At 45.1% G+C, this 27,652-nt stretch overlaps 1 protein-coding gene across 2 annotated transcripts in view; it reads left to right on the forward strand.

Moving 5' to 3' along the window:
• Positions 1-27,652, forward strand: part of A2ML1 (alpha-2-macroglobulin like 1) — an 87,040-nt gene that overhangs the window by 27,070 nt on the left and 32,318 nt on the right. The window contains exons 8-17 of one of the 2 annotated variants that reach the window (XM_084835506.1): positions 4,408-4,522; positions 5,846-5,955; positions 7,636-7,803; positions 9,787-10,023; positions 13,675-13,735; positions 13,956-14,101; positions 21,219-21,368; positions 22,285-22,452; positions 23,569-23,659; positions 24,069-24,207. In XM_084835506.1, the coding sequence (XP_084691632.1) occupies positions 4,408-4,522; positions 5,846-5,955; positions 7,636-7,803; positions 9,787-10,023; positions 13,675-13,735; positions 13,956-14,101; positions 21,219-21,368; positions 22,285-22,452; positions 23,569-23,659; positions 24,069-24,207 (1,385 nt within the window). Of the gene's footprint in view, positions 1-4,407; positions 4,523-5,845; positions 5,956-7,635; positions 7,804-9,786; positions 10,024-12,219; positions 12,303-13,674; positions 13,736-13,955; positions 14,102-21,218; positions 21,369-22,284; positions 22,453-23,568; positions 23,660-24,068; positions 24,208-27,652 lie in introns of those variants that run through there. The other variant, XM_084835507.1, reaches the window with a different exon arrangement.

Here is a 27,652-nt window from a genome sequence, read left to right on the forward strand (position 1 = left end):
CATTCCTGTCCATTTTAGTTCGCTGATTCCCAAGATGTCGATGTTCAATCTTGCCATCTCATGTTTGACCACCTCCAGCTTACCTTGATTCATTAATCTAACATTCCAGGTTCCTAAACAATATTGTTCTTTACAGCATCGGATTTTCTTTTCACCACCAGACACATCCACGGCTGAGTGTCCTTTTGGCTTTCGCCCAGCCGCTTTACTCTTTCTGGCGCTACTTGGAAATTCCCTCTGCTCTTCCCCAGTAGTATATTGGACACCTTCCGACCTGAGGGGCTCATCTTCCGGCGTCATCTCTTTTAGCCTTGTGATACGTTCCATGGGGTTTTCTTGGCAAGAATACTGGAGTGGGTTGCCATTTCCTTCTCCAGTGGACCACATTTTGTCAGAACTCTCTGCCATGACCTGTCCGTCTTGGGTGGCCCTGCACGGCATAGCTTATGGCTTCACTGAGTTACGCAAGCCCCTTCGCCACAACAAGGCAGTGATCCATGAAGGGGTTGCATCCCATACTGTTCTGATATTTGTACCCTTGTCCGGATTCAATTCAAAAAATTCTCTCAATTTCTTTTTAGTGTCATCCACAATACTTTTATTTTGAAATATCATTTCATTCAATCTCCATCTAAAAGTAGTGCTTCTTTTCACATATGACATAGATATAGGGTTATGGTCCAAAAATGATCTTGGTAGAACTTGTATTTTGCCAATATTTGTAGCAAGCTCTTTAGTTGTCAAAATCATATGAATCCTTGAAAAAGATTTATGTCTTTCTGAAAAATATGTATATTCTTTTGAGTTTCCATTTTTATCTCTCCATACATCTACTAAGGCCAAATTGTCCATCAATTAAAAAAAACCTTTTAGGTAATTTCCCTTGATTACTCTTTATTTTTTTCTCTGATATTCTATCAATTTGAGGTGCAATCACCCCATTCCAATCTCCTATTAAACACCAACTGTCAAAAGTTATATCCACGAGTTTGGATAAGAGATCCTCATAAAATTCTGCTTTGTGGTCATTAGGTGCATAAACGCCTAAAATCAATGTTGATACACCATTGTAATTTTTAAAAAGTGTAATTTTAACTCCCACAAAACGACCTTGTTCATCCAATTCCGGTCCCAAATGTGGCTTAACATATAAAACTACTCCATTTTCCTTTTTTCAGCTTGCAGTTATAAACTCTTCATCTAATTTTTTATTAATTAAATATTTGGTATCTTCTTTTTTAATATGAGTTTCTTGTAAGCATATTATATCTTGTTTCAATTTTTATAAATAGTAAAATATTTTCTTTCTCTTTTGAGGAGCATTCGCCCCATTAAAGTTCCAAGTTAAACATTTATAATCAATTTTTTAAAAAATATAAGATTAAGGTACATTCTTAATTTCCACCTGTTGCACCCTGTGTGCTCTCCTCTTCTTGTACATCAGGTTGTAGGTCTGTCCAATCTTTTCCATAAGTTCGAAGGAACTCTCTTGCTTGAAAAGCGGTTTCTCGAAGCTGTGATTCTCCATCATTTAGTTTATTGCCACTCGGAAATAACTACTTCCAGCTTAGATCATCTGATCCTGCGCAGCATCGGGTTAGAAAAGGGGATGGTTTCCCATTCCTTTGTTTCTCATCCCTGCCTTTCCCAGCACAAGCATAAGTGTGTCTACTGAGAAGTAACTCCCATTGTGGTCAAAGAGGCTTGTTTCTGAAATGAACACTCCCGAAGTTACTGAGGTTCCCATGAATCGAAATAACACATTTAGGAGTCTTAATGTCAAAGCTTCGAAGCTTCAGTTGTTCACAATATGGCAGGGAGAATGCTGTGTTATTTGTTGCTTTAAGGAAGGAAGTAACGGGGGCGGGGAGAAAGATTGTTTCCACTTTGGCAGGTTCAAGGTAGAGAGAACACTCTGTTCTGGTAATGATTGTTGCTTTAAGGGAGTAAGTAATACGGGGGGAGAGAGAAGGAGAGTGATTTTATCAAAGGAGAAAGGGGGGAGAGCCTGGATGGAGGAGAACCTCTCTTATTGGTTGAGCAGCCCCTGCAGATAATGTTCACTGCAACTAGGATGTTGCGAGTGCCCAGCCCCCACTCGCCGAACTCCAGGGAGCTGACAGGCCCAGCCGCCGAGCAACCTGGAGTTCAGCGAGCAGCCAGGAACAGCCTGGACTTGTCACCACGTGCGCCCCAAAAGCAAGAGCAGCTGGGGCGTGCGCAGCAGCACCTCCTCCTCCTCCTGCCTGGTTGGCTGTCCTGTCCTTGACAGCCAATCTGGCAGGACAGGGCCTTGGCCAGCACCCCCACTACTAGCTGTCTCTTGCTCGCGAGTAGGAGACAGCTAGCTGCTGGGGTGTGTGCCATGCCTCCTCCTCCTCCTGCCTGGGTGATTCACAGCACTTTTTGCATATAAGTCTATGTGCACACATAGACTTGTATGAAAAAAGCACTGTGAATCCTGTGTTTATGGGTGATCCACAGTGCTTTTCGCTTATGTCTAAGACTTGTGTCTTAGACTTGCATATAACACTATGTGCACATAGACTGCTGATCACCATGTTTTTTAAAAACATGGCGATCATGGTGGAGGTGGACGCTCAGTGGATGGGCCTGGGTAAGTTGCAGGCCACTTGCCAAGTGGGGGAGGAGGTCGAGCGTGGAGACCAGCAGGCAAGGGCTGGGTGGGTGTCCAGGGAACCCAGATGGGGGTGGGTTCTCACATCCCTAACTCCAACCCCCCCTCATCCGGAAGTATGTTCTGTGAAGCGACTTATATTGGTGCAGTGCACTCACTCATGGAGCCCTGCATGGACCAAAGTGCACCAAAACCAATCCCTTGAAAAAATCCAGGTAATCCTCCATTCGCTTCTCCTTCTGTTGTCATGCAGAAACCCCCTAGCTGTCCCCACTTATCTCCCTCCTTTGGTACCAATATGGTCTCTTGAGGCTTGGATGGAGGAATGGCAGGGACGGGAATCTCTAGTGCACAGCTGGGCAAGTTGGTCAACCTGTGGCCCTAGGGACACAAATAGCCCTCAATCTAATTCTGCGCAACCCTTGGCCTAATTTCAAAAGCTTTCTGCAAAGCATGCAATTCAGACCTCTGGAAAGGGCCCCCCTCCCCAGCAGCCCCTTGGCCAGGGAGGAATGGGGTGGCAGTAGGAGAAAATGAAAAGGGATGGCCCAGCCCGCCCTTTGCTCTTGCTCCATCCACTGTTGGCATTAGCCTCGCTTACTGCCAGCAGGTAGCCCCAAGGGAATGTGGCTCTCGGCAGGATCAGTATCCCCACTGCCACCGCCACCCCCGCTCTGGTGCTTCTTTTCTTGCCTTCTCTGGTTGGTCCCCACAGAAAATGAACCTGCTTGAACTAGTAGATCAGAAGAAAATCGCAACAACCAGGTGGGTGACTGGGTGGGAGTCCTTGTGTGACAACTCACATACCCAAAGAAACCACAGGCTTTTCGAAAAATTCATAAGTGTGTCAACCAAGCAAAGAAAGACCCAATCATTGTCCATTTTCCTCTTGAGCACCTGAGGGTGGAACTACGGGTGTGCAAAACAGGAAAACCCGGGCTCACCAAAGTCCTCCGAACTTCAACTGAAAGCTCAATCTGACTCGAGTCCATCTCAGATTGCAAGCCTTGGGGTTTTTTTTACATGAAAATCCATACGTGTTGTTCTGCATATTTTCCCAAATGTACACATCAATTGTGCACATCTTTGAAATGCACGCATTCCTCTCCCACTGACTTTGTGTGCATTTGTGTGCATTTTCCAAAAGTACACTTTTTCATGTGCATTTTTCAAATGTACGCACGCTGTTGAACACATTTTTGGGGGTCCGCGAATAACATTGCAAGCTCAGAAATTTACAGATATCGACCACAGACTGTGGAAGATCTGTGTTCTGTGTTCAGTCCGGAAGGTGCAAACTGGATAAATCCTGATAAAAAATTAACTGAAATTAATTTCTCATACATCTCAGGGTGGAACTAGATGGGATATTTCAGTGGAGCTGCTGCTGCATATGGCAGCCCCAGGTTGCGTTCTCCCTGCTCTCCCTGTAATGTTTAAGCAAACCTCCCTGCCTTCTTTCCTCACACATACCAGCAGCAGCCAATGACATGGAGTGGGTGTGGGTGGGTCAGCCTAAATCAGCCCCCCTGAGTCTGGTGCCCTCCAGATGGACTAATTCCCTGCCAGTGTGGTCCAACACAACTGGAGGGCACCAGGTTGGGGAAGGCTGGCCTAAATATTATAGGGGAGTAGGAGGGAGGAAGAATTCCAGATGGAGCTGACATTTTCAGGGGTGGCCCTATGTTGAGCATCATGCCTAATTCTGCCCTGAGCCGATGATCGCCACAAAGCCAGCATTTGAGATTCCGCCTCTGACTGTTTTCCAGACTGATGGGACTGGCTGCTTCTCTGCTTCTGTGGAATTATCACAGTTCATGCCTGTGAGCTATGAATACAGGCACAGCATAGATGTGGCGGTCACTTTGGAAGAAGCTGGAACAGGTAAGCAGTTTGCACAAAACTGTAGTTGGTGTGAATATGAGAGACAGAGGGTGGGAGACTGTCTTGCTTCAGACCTGCTTCTGAAGAGAAGAGAAGAGTAAAAAGAAAAAGAGAACACGATGGAGAAAGAGTCTATGACATTATCCTGAGCAATCTTTGCACATTTCCAGTCAGCAAAATGCTCATCGTTACAAGGGTTGAGGGAGGAGCTTTATATTTTCCGGTACCCTGATATGTGTATGATGCAATATGTCTCTCTGCATGTTGTGCATGGAAATGTGTCATGCTCCCCCTGTGTGATCCCAGCAGTGATAGGGGTTGGGCGACACAGTGTTAGGGGTTGAGAGGCAGGCTTTGCTCCAACCACAGTGCTTTTTTCTTTTTCCCTACAGGAATGAAAGATGGTCTTTCATCCTTATGTCTTTGTAGCACATGGGAACCACAAGCACCAGAAAAGCCATCATAAAAGTAGTTTGGAAAACAATGGAATATTGAGGAAGGAATAGCGTGAGGAGGACAGTTTAGGTTGTGTATTGTGTGATGCACTAGTGAACTCTTCATATAGATCAGTCTCTTCTTCAGGTCACACAACAGAACCTTTGGGACTGGCTTTTTAAAAAAAGTTAGGTAATAGTATGCTTGCATATGCTGAGCGCCAATGTCCTAAAGTCTCCACCACAGGGGTTAGTTCTTGTCTGTATTCGTTGGGATTGTAGAGTACCCCAGTGAATAACGGGATACTGTAGAATGTTCTGTGCTTGCTCTAGAAGAGTCTGTTGCACCCATCAAAAAAGCAATCTCGTGTGTTTATTAGTTCACACAAGTCAGACCTGTGCTGCAGTGTTGCAGTGTCATGTGCTCCAGTTCAAGGCACCAGCCAGCCATGACTTTGTCCATCATATGCATTCCACACACCTCAACAGTCAGCCAGCTTTCCACGAGCACTGGAAAGTCCTCAGTCCTCATAGGGCTGTTTCTGGAGTGTCCCCGCCCGTTTTTTTGTAAAGATTTTTCTACTACTTTTCTTTTCTCGACCACAGGGTTTCAGTGAACATTTCTCTCTTCTTTCTCGGCTGCCTTGTTTTAACTACCATAGCTATCCAGCACCTGGGCTTGCAATTAGCATATATACACTATGCTGTGATATGAGATGTGATGTGAATGAGTGTTGTGACGGTGGACATGTTTCAGTCATCCAATGTCTTACTAGTGTAAGGCAAAACGGAGGATGGAGGATGCTTTTTGATGAGGTTGTGTGTATGATGTACTTTGGAAAATGACCTGACTTACTGCATGACAGGCCTTCCTGTGTGTGTTCTACAGGAGTACAAGCAAATGTTACTCGTGAAATCTATATGTCTGATCAAGCAGGATCTATGAACTTTGTGGATTCAGATAATTACTACAGCCCAGGATATCCCTTCAAGGGAAAGGTAATTCCTCTCATTTTTAACAGCTTCCTAGTTCTCTTCTGTGCAATTTAGGAATAAGCTCATGACCACAAACGCCTTTTTAAATCTATCCTTTCCCTTTTATTGGTGATTCCCTTTGCTTCTAAGCTCCTCTCTCTTTCTTTAGGAGTTTCTTTGGTATGATTTGCAAACTTCTGTCTGTCTGCATATATCCTGTCCTTTATCCTCATTCTCTTCTCAGATACTGTTCTCTTATCTAGCTGAATTAATGATTTTCCAGTCAGGTTCGAAGGAGAACAGGTGGGCTCCTATACCTTTCATAGCTGAGTAGAAGGGGATTGCCATGCAGATATGAGAAAAGCTGCAGTTGCTGAAATTCCTTCTTCTGCACAACTATTGAAGACAGGGGTGGGGAATCTCAGGCCCAGGGACCAAATCTGGCAGTCCTGGGAGCCCAATCTGGCCCTGTGGGATTCCCTAAATGGCCCCACCCCCTTCCCCTGGCCCCACCCACTTCCCTGACCACCTATCGTTTGGTGGTTTCCCAGCTTTTGTGTTGCTTTTTCCCCCATTCTAAAAGGTTGAAATGCCTCACCTGAGGCTTAGCTACTGGCATTAAGGGATTTAAGATGACAGGCTGGTATTTGTAGTAGTTTTGGCCCTGCTCTGTTTGCCTGCAGCCCTGCCCATGACTGGAATGTGCTTCTGTGAAATGGAATTCAGCTCTTGGGCTGAAAGAGTTCAATGCCCTGATTAAAGTAATGGTGGCCCTAGCTTTGTGGTCTGGAGGTATATGATGCAGGGTTTCTGAAGCTGAGCAGGGCTGGGCCTGGTCAATAACTCAATGGGAGACTGCCTGGGAACCCCATGTATACCACCGTGAATTCCATGATATAAGAAAGGCATGATATAAATTACATTTAAAAAAAATGGTGTAGAGTTGATGTAATATTTTGGCTAAGTTATAAGCTATGAGGTCCTGAGTTCAGACTTCGCTTCAGTCATGAACTCATTGGGTAGTCTGAGTCAAGCCACTGTCTTTCCGCCTCCACACACACACACACCATCTGCAATAGAATAAACAATCATATACAGTCCTTTAAAGAACAATAGATCTCCTAAGCACTTTACACAGATATTATGAGGATATTAATGCTGAGCTAGCCACCTTACAGGGTTGTTGTAAGGAGTAAGGTGACAGCGCATTTGAAGTGCTTTGAAAATTTGCGGGAAAGCACTTTACAAAAGTTGGGTATCATGATGATGGAACCTTTTCCTCCTTTGAATTTGCACACCCCATTTCAAAGGGCTTCATGAGATGATTTGCTATCTGACAATTATAATTCCTTCTCAAGTAGTCAGTCAGACCCTTGAGTGAGACAGAGATTTGAAAAAGAGCCCCTGGATGATGAGGGTTTCTTGAATCTCCTCTGCTTCATGTTGGGATAAATCACATCTTGGGAGGATTTCAGGATCCAGAGCAATATAGTAAACTGAGTCATGAGTGATCTGAGATAATTAGTGGGGGCTAAAACACTTCATTTATGTATTAAAGTCTGAACTCAGGACCTCATAACTTATAACTTAGCCAAAATATTACATCAACTCTACACCATTTTTAAAAAATGTACGTAGAGCTGTCAGTGCAGATTCCTGGATTCTGTGAGTCAGTCCCGATTCTTTCCCTCTTTCTCCTTACAGCTCAAAGCCCTGCAAAGAGATGGATCTGTCCTGCAGAACCACAAGGTGTACTTAGTCATTAATTTTAATAACAGCCAGACCAACCAGCTACTTGCGACTGATAGCAGTGGAGTAGCTGACTTCACTTTGAACACAGATGCCTGGAATGGAAACGAGGTCTCCCTGGAGGTGAGGCCGATGTTCAGCAGACTGCACATGGCCATGTGGCAAGACGCACAGGCATGGCTCCTCACAGCACGATTTGGGCTGTAGCAGAACATTCAGATTTCCTTTCTCTGTGGCTCAACATTTCAAACCCAAGGGAAAGGTTCAACGGAAGAACACTGCTCGACTTGCTCCAGCTCCCAGAGTCTCTCTTACAGTCAAGGCTAAGGGCTGTTTTTTGCCCATAGCACAGTTTGTTAGCCGCTCGCTCCAACTGCCTCAGAATCAGGAGAGGACAAAGCATGCATGAGAGTCATTGTGTAATACCATGTATGGGGACCTAATTTAGTTTAACTAATTAAAATGTATTTATAGGACACTTTCTGGCCAGACGCCCTGAAAATGGCATGCATACAGTTAAAATACAGATTACACAAAATGTCATCAACATCCCATAAACCACAATACACTAACCAGTTTACATAGTAGCAAAGAAACAGAAGAAGGGCCACAACAGCATTCCAACGACCATAAAATGCCTGAAGGGAGCAGTCTGTTTGCCCTCCATCAGAAATCAAGACAGGTAACCTCTCAAGGGGGTGTGGCAGAGAAGGCTGCATCCCACATACTCAGCAGCATAAATTCTGGGATGCAGAGCAGAGCGCCCTCCAAAGATCTTAACAGCTGGGTAGAAGTGGGAGTGGGGAGACACTAAGCAGTGTGGTGGGGAAGAGAGAGAAGGTAAGATCAGGAGCTGGTTGGATGAAAGCTCTCCTCGGCATCAGTCTGAACACATGGAGGCTCCACACGGGGACAGGGTGCAGGGGCGTGCATGTTAGTCCCCACCCCAGCATCCCTGTCCACTCAAACCCTGCTCGACAAAGGTTCCTAACTAAGGTGGGAAAGCTCCACGCCCCCTCAGCTTGTGTGGAAGCCCCCTTCGCAGTGAACGTGCAAAGGATGTGGGTGAAGTAGGTAGGGAGTGACAGTGTGTGGGGAGATACTGGAGGTGGGGCTAGTATGCGTGTCCCATGCCCTGTCCCCGCTTGTAGCCCTCATGGGGGTTGGACTCGATGGTCTTATAGGCCCCTTCCAACTCTACTATTCTATGATTCTATGTGTTCAGGCTAACAGGTCGTCTTCATATGTGAGCCTTATTAAAGTCCCTGCAAGGCTCTAAGATTGAAGGCAAAAGGAGAAGGGGGCAGCAGAGGATGAGATGGCTAGATAGCATCACCAATGCAATGAATATGGACTTGAGCACGCTCCGGGAGAGAGCGGAGGACAGGAAGGCCTGGCGTGCTATGGTCCATGGGGTCACGAAGAGTCGGACACGACTGAACGACTGAACAACAACAACAAAGGCTCTCTCTCCCTTGCTTATGCTAAAGTCTGATGGTTGCTAATATGGAAAAGGAAGTGGAGGAAAGATGTTTGTAATATGAATGAGCATTCTGTCCAGTGTAGGTTTCATATTCTCATACAAAGTGATTTTATGCAAGATATATTTGGGGGCTCATGTGTAACAATGGCTGTGGCCTCAGCCATACAGGGGAGCTTCTGCTTTTCCCCAGCAGATGGTAGTGCAGTCACAAATATTCTAATCAAGACAATTTGCAACAGCAACTTGCAAATTATACTGGAAAATTATATTAGACCTGATACTTGATTAAATCAATCAATTAATTTTAAGTTCTAATTGATGGCTTACATCACCATATGTTTGCATCTGAACAGAACAATTGTTTTGAAGGAAAAACACATGTTCTATTTTCTTGGTGCTTGCTGTGATCTAGGCATTTATCATCTTGGAAGAGGCGTTCCATCCTTTGCAAGAGTGAAGGGGAAATACCTCTTCTAAAATGTTGCCTGCTATTTGCAGTTTTTATATTAAAAATATAAATGTGTTACCCTACCCAATATGGCTTTTTAGTCTGTCAAAGTGTTTTTAATCAACTAATCTTACCAATTATTTGACTAAAGTTTGCAGGCTTATTTCTTTCCCAGGGAAAATTCCATCTACAGGATCCAGCCTATGAACCAGGGAAGATCCATCAGTACTACCAGAATGCTTTCCTCTACCTACAGCCGTACTACACCACAACCAAGAGCTACGTGAAAATCCAGCGATTGCTGGGAGTGCTCCCTTGCAATCAGAAGCAGGAGGTTTGGGTGGATTATAGCATCAACAACAGTGATCTTGGAGAAAAATCTCAAACCAGAAGTGTCCTCTTCTCCTACTATGTAAGCATTCTGGCCAGTAGGGGATGTTGAGGAAGGAAGGTATCAAGGTTGGAGGGATAAAAGCCAGGTGGCCAAAGAGAGAAGCCAGGAGGACTTCAGTTCCCATCTTCTCTGGTTCAATACTTGGAGTACCTTCCAGGGGGCCATCTTCATGGAAATGCGTTGAGAATTGCTTTCAGCTTTTCTCTGCTTTTTCCTGAAATCGGCTTTGATTTGTCAGCAGCACACTAAGCTAAAAAAAGCAGATTATACCTCTCCTGAACCAACCACTTTCACAGGTCACACTGCACTCTAATCTGCCTTACTTTGGGGTGAGTTGGACGGAGTCCGCCCAGTTGAAATAAACGTCATTAACCACATCTGAGAGGCTTGGTCCCCACCCCCCTCTTTCCCCTGCTCAGGGAAAGGAATGTATTATCAAGCATCCAGAGAAAAGGAGCAGAGCCTTTTCTCTGGACGTTTCCCTACATCCCACCAACAAGTGTGCTTGCCAGTCTCCACAGAAATGAAACTCCCGTGTCCCTAGTGTGAGATGGAACCATACAGCAATATTGCATATACGGAGCCATGATATAGCACCATATCGCTGAAGCAGCATAGCGATATAGCAATGTGGTGCTACTTAGCAGTATAGTGATTTAGTGCTATAGCGAATTAGCGATTTTGCAATTTAATGATTCTGGGATTTTGGAGGTTTAGTGATTGTAGAAAATTAGGCAGCTAAACCCAGATCATTTACTTCGGAGGATTGGAGAAGGAAATAATTAATTACAGTGAGTGTAAAAGTACAGAAACCTGACCTGTATCTGTGCAGGCTACCGCAAAATGGGGGAAAAGCACAACAATGGGGGAAAACAGGGAGGGCCCCACCTCCAGCCCTTGACCAAGGTCACAGCCAGGTGAAAGACATACCCCTGGGCACAGCCATCATGCCAGATTTAATGCAGTGGAATGAGGCACACAACAGCTGAACTGCATGGGAGCCACATTAAGAGGGGGGAAATGGACTAAAAGTACTCTGCAAAAATGCACCTCTTCCAGAGGGAATTTGCAGGGTTGCTACAGATTGGCAACAACATCATGTGTCACAAACAACCCCAAACTGCTCCCTCACCACGTTAAATTGGCAGTGTAGATAGGCCCCAGAAGTATGTTCCTCTCCTGGGCTGCTGCCATACTAATGCCCTTTAGTACTGCTGAGGCATTGCTTTTCTGAATTAATATAGCACTGCATTTTCCATGGCCAAGATTCTCCTATAACTTTTACTCACAAGTCAGTCATTTTCCAGTGCTAATTGCAAGTTTTCTCCTTGTAGGTTGAGCCTTGTATTGCTTCCTTTCAGTTAGCCTCTCTTGATTACTACAGTGCCAGTTTCTGTTCCCATGGGGGTGAGGGAGGCTTTAATGTATGTTTTCTTTGCTGTTGTTTTATTTTAATTTTGGGCTACTCTACATGAGTGATTTATTGCACACTTGTGATTGGCCACTCACAGATGTTTGCGGGTCCTTTACATGACATTGTCAACCTCCAGGACATCTCTTGTGCTTTCCCTTGGTTATCCCGCTTTCAAAAAGATCAAAGATAAACTGTAATAAACCTTAATTTCGCAATATCAGCAGTGTGTAATGTTAGCGTAGCACTATAATTCAGCCACTAGATGGCAATGTTTCATTGAACATATACAGCATTGGTGAGAAAGGAAGTTTTCAATTCCACATCAGGCGCTTGCTGTCTAAAGGAGCCCATTGTAATCCTGCAAAGAAAAAGGAAGCAGAAAGCCCCAGTAAAGTTGCGGGATTTTAGCCTAGTGTAGAAATGCTCTTTGTACAGTGAAATAGCAAGGGATAGTCACTAGTCCATCTCCCCACAATACATTCCCTGTCTACTAGTGCCTAAAGTTGGAAAGCTGTCCACAGACTGGAAACCTTGTCTCAGGACAGCATAGCCTACACTCTGTCAACGCTCCTTGCAAGGGGGACAGGCAGGGCAAGGGGAGATAAACTGGCGACAGGTGTGGATTCACATTCTTTTTTAACCCTGTGTGGTTTTCCACATCCTGGCTCGATCCTGACTTTGCAGCTTGTGCAACACACACACACACTTATTCAGTGTCGTGCAGTCATGGTGCATCTGTTTCCTGTGTCAAAACCAGCAGTGGAGCATTGCTCTTCTCCCACCCCAACAAGACATGCATTCTTAAAGAACGGATGAATACTGAAACCCTAGTTAAGTTTGAGAGGTCTGTCTTGCTTTTTCTGCCCCTCCTTTCAGTGTTCAGGTTAGTTTCTCTTACTTGTGGAATCTCATGGGGTGTATCTGTATCTGAATAATTGTCCATCATTTGTACATTTGCTGATATGTTCCTCCACTTTTATTTGTGGTCAACAACTTCGTTTCACTTCTGGACTGAGCAAATGCATACTGTTCTTCTCCTTCCTGTGTTCATCCTTCAGTATTGTTCATCTATCTCCTTCGACGCTACAGAAACCAAATGCAAATATTTTTCTATTGAGCTCAGAAATGTTTCTGCACAGAGCTGCAGTTTTGGGCAGAGACTCATTTGCTTATACCACTTTTTGCCAGACCACAGGGCCATCGGCTGGCTCAGTCAGAACTGAAACACATGGCTATTTCTGTCTCCTTTGTTCATTTCACCCTGAACGTATGCTTCCTGTATATCAGTACAATCCGAGATCTCATCATGCCTCTTTTTGCAGTGGCCATTCGGAAGGGGATACCAGTTAAAAAAAAAGGGGGGGGGGAGAGATGTACATTTAAACATACAACCATGCAACTTTTAAAAAAATCACATTTAAAAACACATTGAGAAGAAAAAGTCCTGTCTGCTTAACCCTGTCAAAGAAATAATAATCAGTGAACAAATAGTGGAACTAGTGCTTATGAAAGAGAAGGGGGTAAATGAGGGAGGAACACGGAGGAGGAGTTGGCTGGAGAATGTACCTGGTAAAGTGCCCTGCATGGGTGGGTACCGCAGAGGTGGATTGCAGTGTAGAGGCCACACATACGTGCACAACACAGATGGCCGAATAAATGCCTATGCATTACGAAACTGTATCCAACTGGGTGGGAAAAAAAACTTTTAAAAATGTTTTCTATGGGAGTGTTATGCCACAACTGAGGAAGGAATATCTGTCATGAGAATGGCGAGTGTGCATATTTTGCATAGTGCCCGCTGTTCATAATATGGTACATCCGCACACAACACAAGCAACCCCCCTCTCCCATCTCGGTGCCCGTGCTGCGATTCCCCAGGAAATATTTAGTCTGATTTAGACTGAACAGAAGCTGAATTCTGGGCAGGGCCAGCCCAAGACATTTTGGTGTTTGAGATGGAAAAACTAAGTGCACCCTAACTTGTTTTTGCACATTTTGATGGGGGCTTGTGCAGGAGAGCTTTCTGCTGGATTGTGCCCCATGCTCTGTCAGCCTTCCAGTCTAAGAACAGAAGTGCCCTTCCGGATTGGGCAAAGCCCTAGCTAGTCTAGAATCCTGTTTCTCACAATGCCCATCCAGAGGCCTCTGGTATCAAACATCTGCCTCCTGCAGTTTGTCTTTGGGAGATAGGGCACTGCGTCACCAGATGGTCAGGTTTGCATGTTTCATCCTAGAGATGTCTCTTCCTTCCCCAGGTGACAGGAAAGGGAAAAATCCTGGAGCATGGACAAGAAAATGTGAAAAGCAAAGGTGGAGGTAAGTCCACCTCCTTTATGTTAAACTCCTCTAAAAGTCTGGGATGTAAATCTGTTATATTAGGTGCAGGTTAAGAAGATGACTTGTCTTGTGAAGGAGCAGTGGAACGGTCCATATGCATGGACTTCCAAAAGGGAAACAGAATGCTGAGGAGGGGCTGGGGCAAGTGTGGAATGATGTGTTGTTGTTATCAGTCCATCTGCTGCCTTCCCTCTTTCAGCTCTGCAGGGCTCCTTCTCCATCTTGTTGAACTTTAACTCTGACTTTGCACCACAACCATCCCTGGTAGTTTATTCTGTCTTCCCGGATGGAGGCATCATTGCAGACAAAAGTGACTTTGAACTGTCCATGTGCTTCAAAAACCAGGTGAGCAGGCCCACAATTGTGATGGACGGAGTGGCAGCAAGAAGGGGAATAGGAGAGTTCAGGGCCTGAGCAATACAGCATGAAACTTTCTGTCTGCCTTCAGCGTTTTTCTTCTCAATTTGGCAAACATGGAACTGAGTGGGCTCCTTCACACGGAGCTTTTATCCTGCAATTGAGATTGCTCCTTCACGGACGTTTGTGGGTTCTTTCCATGACGCCGTGACCCTGCCGTGACCCTCCAGAGCGTCTCCTGACCTAAATGCCTTTGGTTCCATTTTTAAATAGATCTCAGATAATGAGCTATCAAATTACCCCATTGTGTTCCGCTTCAGTTTCCTCCGTGAAAAGAGGAAAAGTGTCAAGAAGAGAAGCAAGACCAATGAAAGATAATGGAAGACTCAGATATGGGGAGAAGGAGGGGGAAAGGGGGTGGGAAGAAAGCACATGTAAAGGGAGTCAGTGGTGATCCTGCATTTAAAATGGAAGCAGAAAGCCCCATTTTAAATGCAGGATTTTAGGCTGGTGTAGAGATGCCCATAGTCTGAGCGTAAACTCTCTTATGTTTGTATGTATGCCAAAGATTTATAAGGAAAACCCTCTCAAGGTGGCGTACAAAATTAAAATAATCAGACACTATAAAACGATGATTAAACCAGCCGTCCCCAAGTTGGTGCTCTCCAGATTCTTTGGATTACAACTCCCAGCATTCCTGGCCATTCACTATGTTGGCTGGGGCTGATGGGAGTTGAGTACCAAAACTTCTGGAGTCCACCAGCTTGGGAAAAGTTGGATTAAACAATAAGAATAAAGTATCAAAATAGAACAGTTAAAACCAGCTAGCACCATCTACACAAGGGCACCCAATAAACTAGCTCAGTTATAGGCCAAGGCGAAAAGGTAAGTCTTTAGGATCTGCATGAAGGCCTGTAATGATGGGACTTGGCGCAGACGTCATTTGGAGCAGAGTTCTACAGGTGGGAGGCTGCTACCAAGAAGGTCCTGTTCCTCAAGCCTGCCAGCCCTTACAGGGAGCTTTGGCTATTGGGCAATATAGAAATGAAAATAAATAAATAAATAAATAAAGGTGGGCACACAAGCAAAGCCTCTGATGCTGATCTCAAAGCTCATGCCATGTTACAAGACCAGGATGGAATCAGACAGATGTTTCCTGGGCTCCCTATGCTTGGCAGGTATCAGGTGAAAGTGAACACAAAAGGTCCCTCTCACCAACCAATGCCCATAGTCCAGCCCATGCTGGCTGGAGATGATGGGATTTGTAGTCCAACATATCTGGGGGGTGTCAGGCTGGGAAAGGCTGCCCTAGTCTTTTAAACCTAAACCCTCCCACCTGCGTAACTAAATCAGACCTCCAAAGCCCCAGTGCAAGAGTCCTATGAGTCATCAGCAGTTCAGACACAGTATGCCTCTCTTATCTTGGCTTAGTGAATAATGCAACCCACAATTCAGAATTGTGCGTCTCAGGTATACCATGAATGGATCCCTCTTCTCAGAAAACTGTTATATACCAGGTCAGACTATTTGTCCACTTAAACCAGGGGTGGGCAACTTGTGGCCCCTCAGATGTTTTGGCCTGCAGTTCCTATCATTCTTCACCACTGGCTATGCTGGCTAGGGCTGATGGGAACTGTAGGCCAAAACATCTGGAGGGCCACAAGTTGCCCACCCCAACTCTGGCCAGGCCCCAGGCAGGGGTCTTTCCCATGCTTTGCTACCCGAACTTCTGAACTGGAGATGCCCAGAATTGAACCTGGGGCCTTCTGCATGCAAAGCAGGTGCTCCGCCACTGAGCCATGAAACCAATGCAGATTCATTAAAACAAATGAAGAGGGAAAATATGTGAATCTAATCTAGTTGATCACCATATTTGACTCTGGAAAGAATTTTTCCCACTACATAAGATCAATTTTAATGCTTGCTTGGGCCATAGGCCACTCGCATACAAAGCGACAAAAACAGATTAGGTCAGATACAACATAAAACAAAAGTCCAAAATACTTAAAACTAAAATAGATTTATGATACATTATTTAAAATTCATAATTAAAAAGAATAATTATAATGTAAGAATTAAAACAGCTGAAAGGCCATTAAATCAGGGTGTCCCCAAAACAATCAACTGCATTATCAAGAATAAATTTTGAACGAATTCTTGATGCTGCCAAAGCAAAGACAGAGACCTTGTGAGTTACAATGGTGTCTACGGGTGTCTCTACATTAAGCAAAAAACCCGCAAACCCCCACATCCTTTCCAGAGCTTCCTGCTTTTGGTTTCTTTGCGGGATTAAGAAGGGCTCCTTTACATGGCAGCCAAGTGGTTTGAACTGAGGGAGTGCCTCCCTCCCACCCTGGCATGTGTGCAAAGGAGCGGTCGGAGGGGGGGAGTCTTGTTCTTGTAGCTTAACTTCTGCTGTACTGTTTTCTTGCAGCCCCCAGGAAACCTCTGACTTACTTCTGAGTAGACATAAAATGTAAGCTTGTGCTGTAAAACTGCAACCCTCTGCACGCTTACTTGGGAGTAAGCCCCATTGAACTGAATGGGGTGCTTTGAATCAACAGGGGATGTTGCTTCTGAGCTTGGTGGGGCAGGGGATCAGATGTGTCTCCCTTCGTTGCAGGGAGGCATTTTATCCTCTTCTCCCTCCAACTGAGAAATGCGGAGGCAGGAGACGCAATTGGCAGGTGATTCTTGCACTCGCGCCTGTCAAATCTGCTCTGTCTCCTTCCGTGCACGCCTCAATGCCTTCATCATCCTGACCGCGACCCCAACAACTGAAAACAACTGCCCACAGCAGGCAGACACAGCGGTTTCTTCCGCTATTGGAGAATTTCACGGGGAGGTCATGGCATTCCTATTCCATGGGCTGGAAAAAATACCACATTTTTTGCGTTTGGGGAAAACATGAGATAGGCTGGAAGAGATTGCAGGAGGCTCCTTGGAAGTTAATGGCGTCATGTAAAGAGCCTGCAAACTTCAGAGAGAGTGCCATCTCAATAGCAGGATAAAAGCTCCATGTGATGAACCCCTATATCAGTCAAAAGGTAAAAAATCTTCTCTGGGTCAGTATTACAGTACAGTTAAGACAAGGTAAAACCCAAAAATTTGGACCTTGGTTCAGAATAGGCTTACAATACATTCTTTAAAATCAGGGGAGGACAGTAAATAATGTGGCAAGCCTTCCATCTCTGGAGCACCACAAATACATAAACGTTTAGCCAGAGGAGTATGGGAATATCTGCCATCAATCATGGCTGTTGGCATGGTTTGAAAACGGAGAGCTATGAAAGCTTGCCTAAGTTTTGGGAATGTAAATTTTATTAAATAGACTGCTCTTTGGTGATCGTATTTGTGAAGCCTATACCATTTTGAAAATTTTGAATTATTAATAGCCTGTCTGTCCAGAAAAACACTACAATCAAAAATACATTCATGAAGCCTCTCTTTTGAGTTCAAAGTAGAGAATACATCAACTGGAGTAGAACAGGATTGAAGCAAATTATGATATCATGAGCTCCAGGATTTACAATTCAGCACCTGTTCATAATGCAATTTGGATAAAATCCTAACAGAGGATTCATTTAAAATTCTCCAGTAATTAATTGAGGAGCAGAGGATATGAGCTGTAATGGAGGGAAGACCAACCTCTGCCCAAATCAAGGCAGCAGGAGTGTCAGAAGGCAAGATTAAAAGTTTTCCAAGACATCTATTTTGAGGAGCCTCCAATTTGACCATTAGAGAGTCACCCTAACTCCAAACTGCAGCACCATATTAAATTTGGGCAATTATCTTGCTCTGAAAGATTTTCAGAGCTGGGTCAACTAAACAGCCCCCCGCTGTATGGTAAAATTTAAGAATGGCTCGGATAGTTCTTAAGGCCGTTACTTTAATTGATTCTCCATGAGCTTTCGAGGAAAGACTTTCTGTAAAATGGATGCCAAGATATTTCAGTTCCCAGCACTGATCAATCTGATGGCCATCAATGGACCATTGGAAATGAGAATGTCTCTTTCCAAACACCATCACCTTTGTTTTAGCATAGTTAATATTCAACATTTCTTTAATACAATATTCACTAAGCCTTGACAGCAGCCTACTTAGACCTATGAGAGTGAGTGATAATAAAATCATGTCATTGGCATATAGGAGAATAGAAACTTTTTTTGACTCAATTGAAGGAGGGGAAAATTCTGGGCCAAATAGCTCTAAAGCAATATCATTCAAATATAAATTAAAAAGTAATGGGACCAGAAGGCACCCTTGTTTTACCCTGTTATTGGTTGGGATAGGTTCAGTTAGTGGACCAGAAGTCCCCACTCTTACTCCAGCAGTTGTGCTGTAATAAATTTCCTTAATTTAAAAAAAGGCATTTATCAATATTAGTATTGGCCAATTTGTACCACAACCTTTATCAGTTGAGTTAAAGGCCTCAGCTAAGCCAACAAAGGCCATGTAGAGATGTTTAGCAGGTCCTGCAATACCTTGCTAGGCTAAAAAAAATAAAGAGTCGAGCAATGATCAATAGTACTTTGACCTTTCCTGAAACCGGCCTGTTCAGGATGGATAATATGGTTAGAGGACTCCCAATCCTCCAATTTTTTTAATAAAATTTTGCTGTATAACTTAGAGTCAATGTCCAAAAGACTTATTGGACAATAATTATTAGGATCCCACTTATCGCCCTCCTTGTATATTGGAACAACAATACTCTGTTTTCAACCAACTGGGAATATACTTGTACTGTTAATCTGAGTGAACACTTTAGCTAGTGCGGCCCACCAGTCACAAAAGTGCTTGCATATTTCAGGGGCATCATATTTTCTCTTGGGGCCTTGCCCAGAGTGAAGAATTCAATAAGGTTCTTTATCTCAATTACAGTAGCAAGGGGACAATAAGGCAAATTAATAACTTCAAGGGCAATGAAAGAGATGTTTACCACAACAATGGATCCATAAAGCATACTAAAATGAGTATGCCATTCAGTTGCTGGTATTTGCCCAACTACTAAAAGTCTAACCGTATCCATACCAAAGGAAACAATATCCCAAAACTTGAACTCCTTCTTTTCCATCACAGCCTGGCCTAACTGTTGCCATTGCAATTTAGCATATGTCTCCTCTTTTGTTTTAAAAGTGCCTTATAAGATGACCTAAAAGACACAAAATGTTCAGGAGAGATAATAGCTTTGTTTCTGAATGCCTGACAAGAGTGGTTCGTTAATGTTTTCCCAGCAACTCTGCATTCTTGATCAAACCGTATATTGATTACTGTTCCAGTAGAATTGAATTGTTTGTTGCAGACCAACTTAGCTCTAGAATTTTAATAATAGTTCGATAAGCATGTAAAATATTTGAATTAGAGTCCAAGATTCCTTGGTGAGACATTTTAAAAGTGATGCTCCCAAGTCTCTGGGAGATAGAGGAGCCCAGGTTAATTGACCAACGTATTCTACGTTCCCTAAAATGGACTCCATCCAGATTTTGGAAAGAACAGGGAGGGGGGACAGGGATTTAAAAGACCCATTATTAGTAACAAGGGAAAGTGATCACTTTCAACCCTATTAATCTACCTTAAAACTATATATGTCAGGCAGTAAATTAACAGAGACTGCCATGTAATCTATTGTATTGGCACCCCTATTAGTAAAGTAAGTATAGGTACCCACAGTCTTGTCACAAGATGATCCATGAAGACACTGTAAGTTATGCAAAGATAAAACAACTAGGAGCCTCACAGCTGGTTTAGTTATAGTTTTATCCTGGGAAACTCTATAAGTGAATATTTAGAGCATCCTCCAGAGTTGGTAAAAAGGTAAAAGGTAAAGGTGTCCCCAACCAGTCGTGTCCGACTCTAGGATGCGGTGCTCATCCCCGTTTCTAAGCCGAAGAGCCAGCGCTGTCCGAAGATGCTTCCGTGGTCATGTGGCCGGCATGACTGAACACCGAGGTGCACGGAACGCTGTTACCTTTCCCGCTGAGGCGGTACCTATTTATCTACTTGCAATTTCTTGCTTTCAAACTGCTAGGTTGGCAGGAGCTGGGACTGAAGACAGGAGCTCACTCCGTCACGCAGCACTCGGGTCTCGAACTGCTGACCTGCCGACCTTCCAGTCTGCAGTTCAGCGTCTTAACCACTAAGCCACCGCGGCCCTCCCATAGTTGGTACCATCCTTTTTTTGGATAGGCCAACGTGAAGAGGGAAAATATGTGAATCTAATCTTGTTGATCACCATATTTGGCTGAGGAAATAATTTTTTCCACTACATGAAATTCACAAATGGCTCTGAAAGTTGGTTTTTTACTGTCGCCTATAGTATGCAGGTATGATGTAATCTGGATTATATAGATTAATCTGTAACAGGTGGTGCCCATGTTGTGTGGAAGATCCTGTGTTAGGGTGTGCTCTTGGGCTTCATGAGAGCTGGTGTGGAGTAATCTAAGGGCTCCTTCACACGGAGCTTTTATCCTGCGATTGAGATTGCTCTTTCATGAAAGTTTGTGGGCCCTTTAAATGACACCGTGATCATCCAAGGCGTCTCCTGCACTAAATGCCTTTTGTTCCATTTTTAAATAGATTGCAGATAATGAGCTATCAAATTACCCCATTGTGTTCCACTTGAGTTCCCTCCATGAAAAGAGTTAAAGCGGCAAGAAGAGAAGCGAGATCAATGAAAGATAGTGGAAGACTCTGATACAGGGAGAAGGAGGGGGAAAGGGGAGGGGGGAAAGGAAGCACGTGAAAAAGGGAGTCATTGTGATCCTGCATTTAAAATGGAAGCAGAAAGCCCCATTTTAAACGCAGGATTTTAGGCTGATGTAGAGATGCCCTAAGAAGGAGTTCTGTGAGCTGAAAACTTCCCTGTTCAACTCTCACCTGAACTGTGAACCCAGGTAGCCTTTGGCTGCAATACAAGAATAATAATGCTTGCACACTGTGCAGGGCTGTTGTAATAGTGAAAGGTTTTCATATGCTGCTGAACAATGCAACATGCTATGAGAATGCTAGCTATTATTATCTGGGTAATTATTACTTGCCTGTGGTTTTATGCCTTCTGCCTCATATTGATTTTGGCACTGCTGATTCCCAACATTCATTTCTGCAGGTCAGCCTGGGGTTCTCTCAGCAGCAGGAGCTGCCAGGGTCAAGCATCAACCTTGAACTGAAGGCAGCTCCCGGCTCATTGTGTGCTGTCCGTGCTGTGGACCAAAGCGTCTTGCTCCTCAGGAATGAGAGGGAGCTCTCCAATGAGAGTGTAAGGGACAGATGGGGAAGGAGGGAGTGGGGAGAATGAAACTAGGGGACCAGGGAAGAGACCGAAGTGGAAGCTTGTTTGTCGGTTTACTGCAGGGGCACCTGGTGGCCTTCAGATGTTTTGGACTACAACTCTCATAATCCTCAACCATTGGCCATGTCGACTAGGATTTATGGGAGTTGTAATTCAAACCCTCTGGAGGACACCAGGTCATGTCTATCCCTGGTTTACAGCATTTATCTCCTAGATTCTATCAATCTCTTAAAATTACAAAAATGATTAAGAGGGCAATCCTATGGTCCCTAGGAGGGCAGCCCAGAGACCACAGGAGATAGTGGATTCCCTCCCACCCTCCAGCAACCTTGGTGGGGAGAATTCCTGCTTGGATTTCCCCCACCCCACCACCCAGCCACTGCAGAAAGCTCCACAGCAGCTCCTCTTCCGAGGCTGGTGTCGTGACCTTAGAAGAGGGCAGGGAGGGAGTAAAGGCCTGCCGGCGCGTGGGGTGGGGTAAGGAGAGGCCCTTCATCCACCAGATCCACAGTCCTCTCCACTCCAGTCCCCAGCCCAAGAAGTGCAACTTGTGACTTGCAGGTAAAGATGGAGCGTCAAAAATAGCTTCTGTCACTCTTCCTGCCCTGGCAGGAGATACTGAAGAGCAGTGGATACTCAGAAGCATCAGATGGAGGCTTCTGTCTAGCAGGTGGCAATCTGGTAGGATTGTGCACTAAAGTCCCAAAGAAAAACAGTGAACCATTAAAACCATTAAGCATGAGAGAATACAATTCATTCAGAAGACTGCAGCAGCAACAGCACAAGTGACATATCTCTTGCAAGTGCATTCTCCTGCCAGGGTTCCCCCAGCTTAATCTACATCCTTTTGTTTAACAGGCTATGTGTATGTATTCCTTTGCAGGTGTATGCCATGTTCTTTTTCCCAGGAGGCCATCCCTATCAAGTCTCTGAGTATGAAACCTGCTATGCACCAAGGCCCATCATTGATCCTGCACCACTGGCACGTCGCAAACGCTATAGCTGGAGACCCTGGAATGAGGGTGGGATAGACTTCTTCAGTTTCCTCAGAGTAAGTATCCTCCTGTTCTCTGTGATATCGTCTTCAACTGGAATAGGGGAGTCAGTGTAGAAGAGTGACTTTCAGGGGACCACAAAGCACATGATCTTCAACACAGAACAAACCAGACTTAGTTGGTCAGAAGTTTGTGTGTTTGTTTTTGTTTTGCACTGAAAAAGTGCAAAACAAAACACAAAAAAGTGCAAAGCAAAACACAAGTGAAAAATCCATCTTTTCATGGTGTCAGCATGCCTGCTGCACTTGACAGGAGACAGTCAATAGTCTTTAAAAGCCGAAGAAAATAGGATCAATGTATTGTTCTCTCTGTTGTACACACTGTCCTTGTACACACTGTCACCTCTGGTCAAACAGGCTTTTGAAGTAAAACATCCCAAACCTATTTATCAGATAAATGACGATGGGATGTGCACACATGCTATGCCTCTTTCATGCCTCCTTCATAGAATCATAGAATAGTAGGGTTGGAAGGGGCCTACAAGGCCATCAAGTCCAACCCCCTGCTCAATGCAGGAATCCAAGTCAGAGCATCCCTGACAGATGGCTGTCCAGCCTCGTCTTGAAGGCCTCCAGTGTGGGAGAGCCCACCACCTCCCCAGGTAATTGGTTCCATTGTCGTATTGCTCTGACACTCAGGAAGTTTTTCCTGATGTTCAGCCAGAATCTGGCTTCCTGTAACTTGAGCCCATTATTCCGTGTCCTGCACTCTGGGATGATCAAGAAGAGATCCTGGCCTTCTTCTCTGTGACAATCTTTCAAGTACTTGAAGAGTGCTATCATATCTCCCCTCAGTCTTCTCTTCTCAAGGCTAAACATGCCCAGTTCTTTCAGTCTCTCTTCATAGGGCTTTGTTTCCAGTCCCCTGATCATCTTTGTTGCCCTCCTCTGAACCCTCTCCAGTTTGTCTGCATCCTTCTTAAAGTGTGATGCACAGAACTGGACACTCTCTCATGTATGCCTCCAACCCAAGATAGGGGGAAGGGGGAAAAGGAAAATGTATAGGTGCAGAATTGTGGCTAGATGGGAGTGGGGAGGCTGATGCTTTTGACTTGAAAGTGTGTGCACGGATAATCTAATCTTCTTCCCTCTTTCACTACTGACATATTACAGGCTATAGGACTGAAAGTCTTGTCAAACAGCAAAATAAAGAAGCCAGTAACATGCAAGCACTTTTACCAATTCAGCAGCGGTAAGGCTTCTGGTAAGGGATTTTCCAATTTCCTAACTGGAGACAGACATTGGTTTCTGTGTGTATGTGTATATGCACAGATGCATACACATGAGTATTTAGTAGCAAATGGAAGGTGGTTTGATAGACCCAGGATGAGCATTCTCATCCCAGTATCATCTCTATTCACAGGTTTTGCAGATTATGTAGTGCTTCTAAAACCTGCAAAACCTGTTTGACCAGAGACAGCTAAAGAAATGAAAATATACACCAGGGCAATCAAGATTTCTCTCATCATGCCTTCAGTTCTGTTTTTAAAGAAGAGCGGTCTTTTACCAGCTGGTGGTTGTGCTCACCCTTTAGCTGTGCTTAGCTCACTTGCTCATGGAGGAATTTTCAGGGGAAGAAAGGAAATAATGTCCTGTGTTGGTTTGTCTTGTAGAAGCAGCAGTGCCTTTGCTGTTCAGAGAAGCCTTTACATCTGGATCGCAGCCTCTGCCTCGCTCACCTGACCCAGCCTTTGAATCTCAAGTTCGTCAGTTCTTCCCTGAGACCTGGATCTGGGATTTGTATCTTGTTGCGTAAGTTGTAAGAGCTTCATCCAGATCTTGTGTTTTGAGCTTCCCTAGCTTTAAGCAGAGTAAAGATGGCAATATGCTGCTAATGACAATAAAGCATCTCCCAGGATATTGTGGGCATTTCTCTGCCTGCGTTAGTACTGCCCACCACGGCCCCATCTCTGAAAAGGTTGTTCAGTCGTTCAGTCGTGTCCGACACTTCGTGACCCCATGGACCATAGCACGCCAGGCCTTCCTGTCCTGCGCTCTCTCCCGGAGTGTGCTTAAGTTCATATTCATTGCATCGGTGATGCTATATAGCCATCTCATCCTCTGGCATCCCCTTCTCCTTTTGCCTTCAGTCTTTCCCAGCATCAGGGTCTTTTCCAGAGAGTTTTCTCTTCGCATTAGGTGGCCAAAATATTTGAGCTTCAGCTTCAGTATCTGTCCTTCCAATGAGCACTCAGGGTTGATTTCCTTTAGGATTGACTGATTTGACCTCCTTGCAGTCCAGGGGACTCGTAAGAGTCTTCTCCAGCACCACAGTTCGAAAGCATCAATTCTTCAGCGCTCAGCCTTCCTTATAGTCCAGCTGAAAAGGTTACATGCATCCATTGTGGATTGCATGCTGAGTGGCATCACATCAGCAAGAAGAACATTGCAAAGCTGCTGCACTCATTCTTGTAATTTGCCCTGAATTCAGAAAATACTGAGGTTGCAGACTAAGGGGCTGTCTTCACAAACGATTTAGTGTGAAGTTAGAGCAGTTTGAGGTCCTTCACAACAGATGACATCATCACTGATCCACTGCCAACCAGCCGCTTCCCTCTTGAAAAGTTGCATTTTCTGAAACTCCTTTTACTTCGACTTTTTTTTTTATTTTTTTTTACTGAAAGCGCCTCCCTGGCGGTTTTACCACAGTGTGCCATGTCCCGTCCCCCCTGCCCCGCATTAAATCCTGGGCGTGCCTCTGTGACCTGGCAGTGACATGGTCAAGGGGGGGTGGGATGTCCCATTCCCTCTTCTTTCCCCAGTGGAAGTAGTTTTTCCCCTTGAGAAAAAGTCCAGGAGTGCAGCAGCAACCCCTCACATTATCGCAGTAGTTGGGACACTCATGCACCTTAGCTAGCCTTTTAATCTTTAACATATCCCCCCGCTTTCTGTGCATGTTTACTCAGAAATAAGAAATAAATCTCGCTGTCCTTTAGTGAAAGCCTTAAAGGCTAACTTTAATAACTTGTCCTAAAGCGCTCTTTTGCTTCTCTGATGTGCTCTTAAATCACTATGCAACATTGTGCTTCTTTGATGTTCTGTAGTTTCTCTGTTGCTATGTAGAGTCCCTTCTCCGCTTTATTGCTTTATCGCAGTAACAATCTTTCAGGGGAGCTTCTCATTGCAAGCAGGGAGGAGGAGAAAGGGGGTAGTGGAAGGGCGGTTGGAACCAGTAGGCAGAAGTGCACACATGGGGAAAAATGGGGTGGGAGCAATAACTCTACAGCAGTTATTTGCATTGGAAGAAAAGCTTCACTTGGTACAAATGGGAGCTTTTTCTCCAGTGGAAATACCAGGTGAAGCGGGAAAGGGTTAAAGCCCCCAATACCCTCCCCCATGCCAGGGTCCCAATCCAGATTGCCGCCTCCCTCCCTGTGTCTGCTATTTCATTTTAAAAAGCCATTCAGACAATTGGCAATCATATGGATGGTGCCTCCTCTTATCTAGTTTGCCCTCTTTGTTTGTTTGTTTGTTTGTTTGTTTGAATGACTTTGAGGGTGCCTTCATGAAAACTGAACCCATTCATTTGGCCAGTTCACATTTTGGGCAAATAAAATCATCTCCATCTGGCACCAAAATGACAGCACAGTACCAGAGCCAGATCTACATGGCAACGAATGTGAAGCACTTTCATGTTCAATGCAGAATGTCATGAAATCAGCTTTGGTCCGTCAGGAGCACACAAAGCTAAGAATGTGGAGTGAGCACAACCTTGAAACCCGCTTTTCACGGGTCAAACTGCACTTTGATCCGCCGTACTTTGCGGTTGGATGGACGGAGTCCCGCTAGTAGAAGTGAACGTCACCAACCCCATAGATGCTGCTCAGCCAGTGAGAGAGGCCTGCTGCCGCCCCTCTCCATGCTGCACTGCTCAGGGAAGTTTAATGGAAGAGGTGAGCGAAGTCGGACAGTTTGCCCTATGCCTCCCCCCTCGTATCCACCGGCTGTGGCCCAGCAGCGCTGAAGCCCGGGGACAGACAGGCGGGCAGAGAGGAGGCGCCGAGGTCCTGCAGGGCGGCAAAGGGCTGGAATTGCTTCCCTCTGCTAGTACTCTGGAGTCTGCAGCAGTGGCTGCTGCCTCCACTTCCCTGACGGGAACGAAGCTCCCCCCTCCTCCTCCTCCCCGCAAACACTGAGGAAATTCACCCCCACACAGGGGACTGTTCTGCAGGGGAGACATGAAAGGATCAGAGGCAGCTGTCTGTGAATGGAAACGGCAAGCTGCTGCGTTACGCAGAAGGGGCGACCCAGCATGCCCCTGTGATCGGGGAGCCTCGTCCACAGCCCTGTCCAGGCTCCTTTGCTGTGCTGGCCGCCCTTTCTCCTTCCCGTCTGTGTATTCCTTAGTTGCAGAGGTATCGCACGACTGTGGAGTTGCAGGTGTGTCGCCCTGGGAAACAGCGGCTGGTTGTCCTTTCTCCTGCTCTGTGTATCCTTCACTGTGTGCTGCACAAGCACTCCACTGCTGTGAATGGAACGGGGCTACGGATATTATGAATGGGAAAAGGAGCCTACTTACTGTGAAAGCAGCCCTACTGCAAATGGGGAAAAAGAGGGAATGGGGGGAGGGGTGGTCCAGGTCACAGCCACGTCACAGAGGCACGTCCAGGATTCAATGTGGGGGGATGGGGCATATGCAGGGGAACTGCCTGGGAGCCACTTTAAGTGAAACTATGGAGTAAAAGGGCTTTCCGAAAATGCGGCTTTTCAAGAGGGATGCAGCTGGTTGGCAGCGGATGTGTCCTTAATTACTTTAAGCCTCAGCAGCATGAGAGAAAACCTCCTATGTAGACGGGCCCCAGGCAAGCTTTCCTGGGGAGGATATTCCATAAATAGGTTGTCACAGCTGAAAAGAGCCATATGTGTGCACACAATATTCACCAGTATTCATTCTCCACTTAAATAAATAGAAGCAACTCAGCTTGGTTTCAAATTCAACAGTCACTTCTGTGCTACCCAGGATCTGTCAAGGCCATCCCTACCATTAGGTAAATTTTAGGTAAAGGGAGGTGGCCTGAAGCAGGTGGCAGATTTTAGGGCTGCCTTCTTCAATATGGTGGCCTCCAGATGTGCTGGGCTACAACTCACATAATTCTCAGCCAGCAGAGCTATTGGCTATGCCTGCTGGGAATGACAGAAGTTGTAGTCCAACACATCTGGAGGGCACCAGGTTTGAGAAGGCTGTTTGGAGGTTCTA

Source organism: Heloderma suspectum, chromosome 2 (assembly GCF_057233095.1).
Source record: "Heloderma suspectum isolate Gila_16-S chromosome 2, 16-S_ref, whole genome shotgun sequence".
NCBI lineage: Eukaryota > Metazoa > Chordata > Lepidosauria > Squamata > Helodermatidae > Heloderma > Heloderma suspectum.